The sequence below is a fragment of the Lacerta agilis genome, chromosome 16, assembly GCF_009819535.1.
Source record: "Lacerta agilis isolate rLacAgi1 chromosome 16, rLacAgi1.pri, whole genome shotgun sequence".
NCBI lineage: Eukaryota > Metazoa > Chordata > Lepidosauria > Squamata > Lacertidae > Lacerta > Lacerta agilis.
The window spans coordinates 33,941,492-33,953,376 of record NC_046327.1 but is presented as its reverse complement, the minus strand read 5'-3'; the positions used below and the strand labels follow the sequence as shown (position 1 = coordinate 33,953,376).

Below are 11,885 nucleotides of genomic sequence, written 5' to 3'. Positions count from 1 at the left end.
TAATAGGTACAGTCATACCCTGGGTTGCGCACACCCCGGGTTGCGGACGTTCGAGTTAAGAACGCCCGCAACCCAGAAGCGTTTCCGGGGCACGCACGACCCCCAGAATTGCGCTACTTCCAGGTTTTTCCGGGGGGGGGGGCATACATGTTAAGCATGCCCATGTTACGTAGCACGATCCGGAACTGATCACGTGCGCAACACAGGGTGCCACTGTATAGCCACTGTACATTCACGTCAAGTGTCCTCTCCTTCACCAGGCTGTGCTCACAAGGTTCCACAGATAGTTGCAGATGAAGCTGCGGGAGTGTTGGCTGCTGTCAAGATTGATAGGCTGAGCAATGTCTGGCCCATAATGAACTGAAGGCAAAAAGGGTTAAGGAAAAACCATTATTATGTCTCCCCTCCCTGCAAGGAGCCCCTATTTGCCTGCAGCGGAAGGATACGTCCTTTGACTATGGTTGGCTCACAGGAGTAGTCCCAGTCAATACGGCAGATCTGGTAATAAAGTTGCACAATATACCTGCAAGACAAAATTGAACATATGAAGCTTCCCAGACCAATCATTGCCTACTCCTGGCACCTGTGGCTGAGATGCATTATATATACTACAGCCCCTTGAATATAAAAATCCTATCTGTGTGATCTCAATACTACTTATGTACAGTACTACTTATAGTAGCACTTTCAAGTGTTCCGAGCACTTCATAAGCCTAAGCTGGTTCTCAGCCTTAGAGCACTGTAAGGTAAGTCACTAATTACTCCTAGTTGCCAATAGTGGAAAAGGCAGAGGCCAAGGCAATGTGGGCTGTAATGCCTAATAAAGGTTTGGCAAAGTAAATAAGTACAATGTGGGGACTTCTTGATTCATGGCTCAGCCCCTTGGCTACTAAAGGGGGGGGGGAATATCCCAATTGCACCCACTGGCCATTAAAAAGGGAATAGTTTTATGCAACCCAAAATCCTCAGGGAGTAGTAACAAAACTGGGTTCCGTTTACATAGAACTCTTAAACCAGTTCAGTGTCACGGGACAATGAAGAAGCCACGAAGGGACAAAGAGAATACACACAGACTTATGCCTCATTCCCAGTCCAATAAACCATGGTTACATTGAACCAGAGATCAAAATGTCTGTATTGAGCCACTATCTATAGCTAGACCTGGGATACAATGCGAGGCCAACACTTCCGTACAGACCACTCACAATCACTCTATCTCAGGATACAAGCAGGAATCTTCTTGTACTTAAAAATGTTCTTGAAACTGCAGCTGGCAGCATTCTGCCTCTAACTCAGTGGGAAAAGAAGCAGAGGTCCTTGTCACTGGCTTGGGCAGCTTTTAAGAAACATTTAATAAAGGGTAAGTGATACAACAATCTACCTTTTCCCTAACCAATTCACAAGACTAGGCTTAAATGAAAGGAGCAGAGGGAGGTCTCTACTTACATAGCCGATTTGGACACAATGGCGTCGTTCTCTGCATTCTTCTCTTTCTGCCTGATTTCTTCTTTCAAAGCCTCCAGTTCTTTTCTTAAATCGGTATGATGTGAGTTAAGGAATAACTATGATGCGTTCCCCAAACCCAATGGGCTATTGATTTCAGCAAGGGCAAATTACTCTGAAATAGTTATTTGTCCTCTGAAGAAGGGCAACGAGGCACCATGAAACTTTCTGATCTACTTGACTGCCTGTACAAAAGAGCAGACTAGAAATATAACAGAATACAATGAAGCAAAAGGATCTTTCCTTCACATGGTGGACAGCTGAGCTGGATAAGCCTCTCTCCCTCCGTCTCAATTTACAAGAGGGAAAAATTTGGAATACCAGGGATTGGGAACCTATGTTCTTCAGATGTTGTTGGACTACAACACCCATCATCCCCAACCATTGGCTGTGCTGGCTGGGGATGATGGGAGTCAGAGTCCAATAACATATGGAAGACCTCAGGTTTCCCAATCCACGGCTGAGGTGCCTTCAGCAAAGTGTCTCTTGACTTGATTTTGTTCATCCCAAAATATATAAGCATGTACAGAGGAAAGGGAAAGCTGAGGGTAGTTTAAGATGCACACTCGACTAAGAAACCTGATTTCAAAAAGCGAGACTCCTGAGTAAATGCTTCATCAAGCCCAATGGTGTCTACTTTGAGAAGCAGTGTCTCCCTGAGATCTCAAGGGCAGGTCTTCCTAAGCCCCAGTATCGAAGGTCCTTTTTGTGAGGCTACCAGGGACTGAGTGTGGGACTTTCTATATTCAAAGTAGGTACTCCACCAGTGTCCCTTCCCATAAGAGGGGTTGGGGAAAAGGTAAAGTGAAGTCCTGCCCTCAGTCAAAACAACAGCTGCTATCCCTGCTTGGTGAAATTAACAAGTCTGGGAAAGACACAGTGAATAACTCGCCAGAAATTAGCAAGGACATACAACTGAAAATAGAGCTGTCCAGACAAATCAAGTTAAATCTACTCAGTTGGCTAAACACGAGTAGCCATGCTGAACCAGGGTGGGATATACACCTTCATTTAGAAAAGTTACCAAAACTTGGCTGATCTGTAGTATGCTCTAAAAAGGGAAAAATGTTTGAGGGATTAACCTCCCACCAGGGGATGTTTCGATTTGGCACCAGATGCAGATGGGGAAGGATATTTGGTGTTGGTCCTCAATTCAGCAGCCTTCTCATTTGCCTGCAGCAATTCGTCTTCAATTTTCTGCAGCTTTTGCAGGTTTGCATTCAGCTGCTGTTCCCTGCTGCAAAGTTTTTGGGCAATTTTTTCCTCTTCAGCCATGAGATCTGTCATAAGGAAAGGATAGGGCATCAGCATTATAGCACCCACTTCAGTTCTCCAGCTGCTTTTAACAGATTTCTACTGTCAGGAATGTACTACTTTTGCAGATACTTGATTTTGTATTAAATTGTGTATGAGAGACAGACAGACAGACAGACATATAATTGCACATATATTTGCTAACTTTGAGATTTTTAACAAAATGCAGCCTATAAATGTTTATCAGCAAACAAACATTATTACTACTACTGACTAGCACCTCTCCTTTAAATCCAATACCCCTTCACTTGGGGTTTACAGTTGAGAGACTTGCACTGCTTCTGCAAAGCCCCACTGGAATCAAACACAGCCCCACTGAGAATCTATGAACATGCAGATATTATTTTAAAGAAGACCCTCCGGATCCTTTCTAACTCTACGATTCTATGATTTAACAAAAAGATCAGTTGGTGAGGCTTGGGAAAAACTACTATTCTTGATGCGGGTGGCACTGTGGGTTAAACCACAGAGCCTAGGGCTTGCTGATCAGAAGGTCAGCGGTTCGAATCCCCACGATGGGGTGAGCTCCCATTGCTCGGTCCCACCTAGCAGTTCGAAAGCACATCAAAAGTGCAAGTAGATAAATAGGTACCGCTCCAGCGGGAAGGTAAACGGCATTTCCCTGCGCTGCTCTGGTTCGCCAGAAGCACCTTTGTCATGCTGGCCACATGACCCGGAAGCTGTACGCCGGCTCCCTCGGCCAGTAACGCGAGATGAGCGCCGCAACCCCAGACTCATCCGCAACTGGACCTAATGGTCAGGGGTCCCTTTCCTTTACCTTATTATTGTTGAATAAGTTACCAGCTAACTTGAAGTGAGTTACCAGCTAAAATATTGTGGCCATCTGTGGAACTGTTTGTTCCTTAGATGCTTTGTAAAAGGATGCAGAGAATCCATCAGGGCCAGAGATTTTCCTACCTTGCAAGTTTTTAATTACTCCCTTCATCTCTTTTGATACTTCCTTTATCATACATTTGCTGTCCTCATTTAGTATAGGTGTCTAAAAAAAAATCTTCATTTCTTTTAGAGGGGAGAGATGGAGGAGTACAGAGGAGAAAAACTTTCTAAATTCTGCACATATTAATTTTGCTATGAATATTATTTATTTCTCGAAACTACTAACATGAGTTTGGCCAAACTGCGAGAGGCAGTGAAGGATAGGCGTGCCTGGCATGCTCTGGTCCATGGGGTCACGAAGAGTCGGACACGACTGAACGACTGAACAACAACAACAAAAAAGCCATTACAAAAAGCAAGATACAGTGGGGGAGGGAGTATTTGATACCCTGCTAAATTTGCCCGTGTGCCCTCTGACGAAGAAATGACCAGTCCATAATTTTAATGGTAGGTTTATTGTAGCTGTGAGAGACAGAATAACAACAGGAGAAACCCCAGAAACCCAGAAGACAAAAGTCAGAGATGGATGTGTGCATTATAATGAGTGAAATAAGTATTTGATCCCCTATCAACCAGCCAGATGTCAAGCTACCTGGTATCTTCACTGTATGTAATGAGCTGAGATTAGAAGCACCTGCTGTAAGGAAGAGGTCTTACCTCTAATCCCAGCTCGTTACAGTACCTGCACAAAAGACACCTGTCGACAGAAGCAATCAATCCAGCAGATTCCAAAGTAGCCACCATGACCAAGACCAAAGAGCTGTCCAAGGATGTCAGGGACAAGATTGTAGACCTGCACAAGGCTGGACTGGGCTACAAGACTATTACCAAGCAGCTTGGTGTGAAGGTGGCAACAGTCAGTGCAATAATTCGCAAATGGAAGAAACACAAAATAACTGAACCTCCCTCGGTCTGGGGCTCCATGCAAGATCTCATCTCGTGGAGTTGCAATGATCAGGAGAACGGTGATGAAGCAGCCCAGAACTATGGGGGGGGGGGTGCTTGTCAATGATCTCAGGGCAGCTGGGACCATAGTCACCATGAAAATAGTTGGTAACACACTACACTGTGAAGGACTGAGATCTCGCAGAGCCTGCAAGGTCCCCTTGCTCAAGACAGCACATGTACAGGCCCGTCTGCAGTTTGCCAATGCACATCTGAATGACCCAGAGGAGAACTGGGTGAAAGTGTTGTGGTCAGATGAAACCAAAATTGAGCTCTTTGGCATCAACTCAACTCACCGTGTTTGGAGGAGGAGGAATGCTGCCTACGACCCCAAGAACACCATCCCCACCGTCAAACATGGAGGGGGACATATTATGCTTTGGGGGTGTTTTTCTGCTAAGGGGACAGGACACCTTCAGCGCATCGAAGGGACGATCGATGGGACCATGTATTGTCAAATCTTGGGTGAGCACCTCCTTCCCTCAGCCAGGGCATTGAAAATGGGTTGAGGATGGGTATTCGAGCATGACAATGACCCAAAACACACAGCGAAGACAACAAAGGAATGTCTCAAGAAGAAGCACATTAAGGTCCTGGAGTGGCCTAGGCAGTCTCCAGACCTTAATCCCATCAAAAATCTGTGGAGGGAGCTGAAGGTTTGAATAGCTACACATCAGCCTCAAAATCGTACTGACTTGGAGAGGATCTGCATTAATTTCAAAGGGTGTACTATAGAGTAAAACTTAGATGAATAACACACTATCTGTTTTATACAATTTAGATACTGTACTGGTGTTCCAGACCCCGATGTGCATAAGCATAAAATCACATAAATGGGGAGCACCCTCTAAAAATCCTCTTAAATGGTTGTCACCTGTAATAAAATTAAGGGATACATAGTATCACACCCAGTAACATACTCAATCACAACTGTTGCTATGCAGTTAGAGGGAAAGGTGTACCTTTCAGCAGCTGGGCTGTGCTCTTTTGAGTATCCCGGAGCTTGGTGAGCATCTGCTCCTCTTTCACTAGACTCTGCTTCAGCATTTCTGTCCCATTGGCTCTTGTCATCATTTCAAGCAGCTCCTTGGTCCTTCTGTCTAGATGTTGTAACTCTTCACTCAGGGCAGCCATCACACCTATTAATATGCCAAGCTAAAGGGCAGGGGGAAGAGGGTCAGCATTTGTGGGATTCTAAGGCATGCAATCTCCCAACAATTTCCAGAGGAAGGGTGATACCCTGCTTGATCCCCCCCACCCCAAGTCCCCTTGCATAAATGCCAAAGTGGCAGCAAGTTATGGACAGGTAATCCAATATGGTCAAATCAGGGTGGCAGCAAGCAGTGTGCCTTATCATTTCTACTGTTCCCAGTAGGGAAAGACAAAAGACCAACCCATTATTATTATTATTATTATTATTATTATTATTATTATTATTATCAGCACATATCTGCCACCCAACAAAGGCTTTCTACCAGTTTTTACAGTATTTGGGGACCCAACACCAATGTAGCCAAGTACACTTGTAAATCATCATCATCATCATTATTAGATAGATTGCCACCTGAAGCATACAAAAGCTTCCAAGCATGCATCACCCTGGGATTTTGTTTCCTCTTATTAATATATTTCTGTTTTCTTGCAACCACAGATTTTCCCCCATGGAACGCCCTCCCATCAGATGTCAAGAAGATACAACTTTTAGAAAAACATATGAAGGCAGCCCTGTGTAGGGAAGTTTTTGGAGCAACCAAATCAGACGGGCGGAGTACAAATAATAAAACTTTTTTTTTTCTCTGTGTGCCCTGTCGCCCCACCCCGCCCCGCCCATTCAATGCCGTATTCGGAGCAGTCAGTTCTTACTGCCTCCCTGGCGCAAGATGCGCGCCATACTCGGAAGGAAGCGCCAAAGGGGCTGCTCGCGGACACTGGGCGCCCCGCTATTGCCCCCCCTCCGGGCCCTTCCCTTCCTGGTCCACCAAAACGCCAGGTTCGTTGCCGGCACTCTGCACATGGTCTAAGGTGCGCTTGACTGAGCTGAGCCTCAGGTATTCAGAGCAGGCCCGGCGGACGGGGGCATGGACGTAGCTGCCCCCCCCCAAAAAACAACAACAAGTAAATAAACAAAAAGACCTAACTAAATTACCAATTGCATGTCAGATAACTCGGTTCCCCCCCCCCCCGCCAACACACACACACATTAGGCCTAGCCCCCCTCCAAGTAAATCCTGGCTGCGCCTCACATCGAATGGCGAGCTTCAGAAGCGAAGGACCCCCCCCCCCCACTTACCTCCTCGCTTGCCTTCCTGGCGTCGCCCGCGCGGATTCCGAACTCGGCGCCTCTGAAACGCTCAGCGAACGGTCCGCCCCGATTGGGCGCCGCCGAAACTCACGAGGCGCTCATTGGCCGCTTCTGGAGTGACGTCACGCGCGGCTCCGTCATTGCCCTCCAAACCCTAATGGTAGGGAAAATACAGCAGACTCCGCCCAAAAGAGGTTTAATGTCCAATGGCCGTTTTCGATTCCCTCCCCCGGAAGTCCATGTCGTTGTGTCACTCTACAATTTTCCTCCCTAGAATCACTTTGATTCTCCCCCCCTCGCCTCAATAGCGGCCGGCTTCGTTACTCAAAGCGCATGCGCGCGACCGTTACTAAGCCAAAAGTTTTTCTGCCTACCGCTTGCACACCCACCCGCCTTTCTTTTCCTGCGCATGCGCGCCTTTCCTCCTCGTCCTCCTTTCCTGCCCCGCCCTCCCGAAAGCGCCGAGCTTCCTCGAGGGCGACGCCTTCACCGCGAAGAGACGCCAGAGGGCGCTGCTCTACCCCGACTCGGTTCCGCGATCGAAGCTGCTTTTCCCACAGTTACAGGTAGGTAGCCGTGTTAGTTTGCCATTGTCAAAACAAAATAAAAAATAAAAAAATTCCTTCCAGTAGCACCTTAGAGACCAACTAAGTTTGTTCTAGGTATGAGCTTTCGTGTATCTGAAGAAGTGCATGCACACGAAAGCTTATACCTAGAACAAACTTAGTTGGTCTCTAAGGTGCTACTGGAAGGAATTTTTTTATTTTTTATTTTGTTTCCATATACAGAGCATTTAATGTAGCGCTTTTCAATTTTTTAAATTTCTTTTTACTTAATTTTTAATATAAAAAATAGCTGCGAGTCTCGTTTTTCTTGTAAACCACATTTGCACAAACTGACCACACCAAAAGCTTTGTAGAGAAGAGGGTCCCAAAGGAGTGCAGTTTTGCATGCATAGCTTAACAGTTATGGGTCAGCAATAGTCTGAGCAGATTTTATCCTTCTTTTTCTTTTTCTTTTTTACTAAGCAAGCCCTATTCATCAGGGAGACCACCAGAGAGAAAACACAGTGCAAGATTGAGCCTATGCAAACCTATCATGAAGATTCAGTGTGTCAAAAGCCCCTCCAGCAGATCAAGGAACAGCTGACTGCACTGTGAAGATAGAATATGTCCAGCACCCCTTCCCTACATGCACTTGAACACATTTAATAGAATTATAGAATCACAGAATTCTAGAGTTGGAAGGGACCCTGAGGGTCATCTAGCCCAACCCCCTGCAATGCAGGAATCTCAGCTACAGCACCCCTGACAGATGGCAATCCAACCTCCATTTAGAAACCTCCAGTGAAGGAGAGTCCGTAACTTTCCGAGGGAGTCCATTCCACTGTCAAACAGGTCTTCCTGTCAGACATTTATTTCTGATGTTTATTCAGAATCTCCTTTCTTGTAACTTGAACTCATTGGCTTGATTCCTACCCTCTAGAGCAGGAGAAAACGAGGTTGTTCCATCTTCCATCTGACAGCCCTTAAGATGTCTGAAAATGGCTATCACTTCTCCTCTCAGTCACCTCTTTTCCAGGCTAAATACACCCAGCTCCTTCAACCATTGCTTTTATATAGATATAGATATATATATATAAAGCTTGATTTCCAGGCCCTTGATCATCTTGGTTGCCCTCCTCTGCACACATTCCAGATGGTCAATATGCTTCTTAAATTGTGGTGCCTAGAATTGGACACAGTATTTCAGGTGTGGCCTGACCAAGGCAGAATAGAATGGTACAATGACTTTCCTTGATCTGGACACTATACTTCTGTTGATGCACCCTAGAATAATATTAGCTTTTTTTGCTGCTGCATGGCATTGTTGACTCATGTGAAGCTTGTGGTCCACTAAGACCTCTAGATCCTTTTCACATGTGCTACTGGTAAGCCAGGTGTCCCCCCCCCCCATCTTATAATTGTGAATATGGATATTCCTGCCTAAGAGCAGAACCTGCCATTTGTCTCTATTGACATTCATTTTATTAGTTGGGGCCCAGTTCTCCAACCTGTTTAAGTCCCAATTGTGCCTTCTGCAGTGTTAACTACCCCTTCCAGTTTGGTGTCATCTGCAAATTTGATGAGCATGCCTTCAATTCATTAATCCAAGTTGTTTATAAGTATGTTGAACAACACCAGGCACAGAACAGCACTCTGCAGTGCCCCACCTTGTCTCTTTTTTCCAGGATGACAAGGCACCAAACATGAGCGCTCTTTGGGTTCGGTCAGTCAACCAAGAATATGTCTAGCAAATGGGGAAAGAATTCAAGAGAAGAGGAATTGGGGAAGCTAACCTGAATGTCAAAATCACCCACAATTAGTGCAGGAATTAGGGATTCGAATTCTGAGAGAATAAGAGAAGATTGGCAGGGGTGTGTGTTGAGAAATAATATCCAGTCATGCAGAGAGAGGTAGTGAGAAGGAGAGAATGGAATTCATATGGAGAGAAAGAATGACCTTGACAGGCCCATGAAAGGAGGTAACCAGATACACATACAGTGGTACCTTGGTTTGAGAGGAGCTTAGTTTATGAACAACTTGGATTAAGAACGTTGCAAACCTGGAAGTAGGTGTTGGTGTTTTGGTTTGTGAACTTTGCCTTGGAAACAGAACATTTTCTGCTTCCTGCTGAGTGTGTTCTATTTGTTAATTAAAAAAAATATGTAACAAGCTTTATTAATAGTCTTACAATACATTACATATATATAGTACATCTCTTAAAGTAAATTGAAATATCAATCATGTACACAAAAAATAAAAAACCACATACTTATCTTTTCTTTCATAATTATGAACCTTAAGCTTCAGCTGTATTTATGCTATTTTTTATGTGATTATTAACAAAAATTATTAGCAAACATCATTAACAAAAAATATCATAAGTGTTCTATTTGTAATATGAGTCCCAGTCCCCCCACTGCTATGGGAAAGCATGCCTTGGTTTAAGAACATTTTGGTTTAAGAATGGAACAGATTAAATTCGTAAACCAAGATACCATTTGGGGCTGGGGGGGGTAGGAAAATGAAAATAAACCGTTGCATAGGTTTGTTGGTTTGCTATCTGTGTGTGACTGACACCTGCATATTAAGTTTTAGGCAACACTTTCAAAATAGATAGGCTTAGCAAAAATTCCCTGTAGTTTTCTCCACACACGTGAAGCTGACATACCCACAATGCATTTTGTACACCACAAAATCCTCTCAGTAAAAACCCACTAAGGAACAGCAATTCAAACAATGAAAATACAAAGAAAACCCCGGTGCTCTTTTTTTTTTTTTTGCACATGTACAGCTCCCCTGAGCTGGGCAGCTAACGCCAGGTTTCATGCAGATTCCCAGCAAGCATCCTCCTTGCATGTCTTCAGGTAGAAACAGGAGACACCTAGCTATGTTCCAGCACACACAGCTTCTGGGAGATGCAGGCAAAGGGACGTGAGCGAAGAGCCGGAGTCTCACTGGAGAGCTCCTTGGGGGATAGAGCCAAGCAGTTCAGTTACCATGGACAGCGACCAAGGGCAGCCGAGAATGGGGTTCTGTCTTGCTCTCCATCCCTCTCGCTTCCTCAGCGCAAGGATCGCCTCCCAGGGTTGAGTTTGCTTCTGCAAGAAAGGAGTTTTTGGAAATAAATCAAGTGGGCATATCTCCGTCTGGCTTTCATCAAACCAAGCCCAGGCACAATGTACAAACTCAGAGCATTTTCACAATTGATACTGAAGATGCTCATGCAAGATGGAAAGTGGAAGGGAGTCATGTTCACATTGAATGTGCATTCTAGCCAGTGTGGGGTTTACATATATGGCAGAGGGAACAGGAAGGGGACATCAGATCAGGCATCTCTCATTAAAACATAGGCAGCCTTTGTCTGGTTCAGGAGATTAGAGCATATTATTGGATTTTGTATCAGCTACACTTACTGCAAGAGGGGACGCGGATGGCGCTGTGGTCTAAACCACTGAGCCTCTTGGGCTTGCTGATCAAAGGTTGAATCCCCACGATGGGGTTGGCTCCTGTTGCTCCGTCCCAGCTCCTGCCAATCTAGCAGTTCGAAAGCACGCAAAAAAGTGCAAGGTAAGGTAAATGGCGTTTCTGTGCACTGCTCTGATTTTGGTGTTCTGTTGCACCAGAAGCGGCTTAGTCATGCTGGCCACATGACCCGGAAGAACTGTCTGTGGACAAACACCGGCTCCCTCGGCCTGTAAAGCGAGATGAGCGCCACAACCTCATAGTCATCTGTGACTGGACTTAACTGTCAGGGGTCCTTTACCTTTGTTTTTTTGTACCCACTGCAAATTTGTTTCTCTGTGTTAGCTTTTATCGTTACAGCTCTAAATATCCAATCTATCTCTGGAATTGCTCCCTCCCTTATTACCTGAGATGTCTATGGAAGTCCTCCTACCTGTTCTCACATGATTTGAGACATAAGTGCCCATAAGAAAGAGCCTTCTCAGTTGTGGTGCCCAAGCTGTGGAATAGTCTGCTTGAGAGAAGTTCACCTGGCCCTCTGCTGCTTACCTTTCAGCAGGTATTTTATTTATCTGGGTGTCTTTTAACTATAATTTAATGCTGCTGTTTATATTTTATTTCCTTTTCTCACTGTGTACTTATTGGCTCCGTGTTTTTGTGAGCCCCATTGAATGCATTTGTTGGGGAAAGGCAGGGCAGAAATCCTTGCAAGAAAGCAACAGACCCCATTGAATAGAGCCAGGCCTCAACAGCTTGGTGGTCTCCCGCAGTTTTATTTAGACTATAATTCCCATCAGCCCTGGCCGGTATGGCTTTGCTGGCTGAAGGCAGAGGGTGCTGCAGTCAAAACATGGTGGGCATCCATTTTGGGGAAGGCTGGGACAGTTCTTTACTCTTTAGACTTTATTTGCGGCCTG

At 45.2% G+C, this 11,885-nt stretch overlaps 1 protein-coding gene across 2 annotated transcripts; it reads right to left on the bottom strand.

The window, feature by feature from the left end:
- Window positions 1–201: 201 nt before the first annotated feature.
- On the bottom strand, window positions 202–7,063 carry SPC24 (SPC24 component of NDC80 kinetochore complex). 2 transcript variants are annotated; one of them, XM_033173761.1, is made up of 6 exons: window positions 6,962–7,063; window positions 5,622–5,814; window positions 2,639–2,783; window positions 1,447–1,539; window positions 447–523; window positions 202–360 (listed from the first exon to the last, which is right to left on the bottom strand). In XM_033173761.1, the coding sequence occupies exons 2-6, from the start codon at window positions 5,791–5,793 to the stop codon at window positions 254–256; spliced, it is 594 nt and encodes a 197-aa protein (XP_033029652.1). In that variant the 5' UTR covers window positions 5,794–5,814; window positions 6,962–7,063; the 3' UTR covers window positions 202–253. The 2 variants fall into 2 exon arrangements, with proteins under 2 accessions (XP_033029652.1, XP_033029651.1); XM_033173760.1 differs by lacking the exon at window positions 6,962–7,063 and adding an exon at window positions 6,903–6,937 and having other exon boundaries at window positions 203–360.
- Window positions 7,064–11,885: the final 4,822 nt, after the last annotated feature.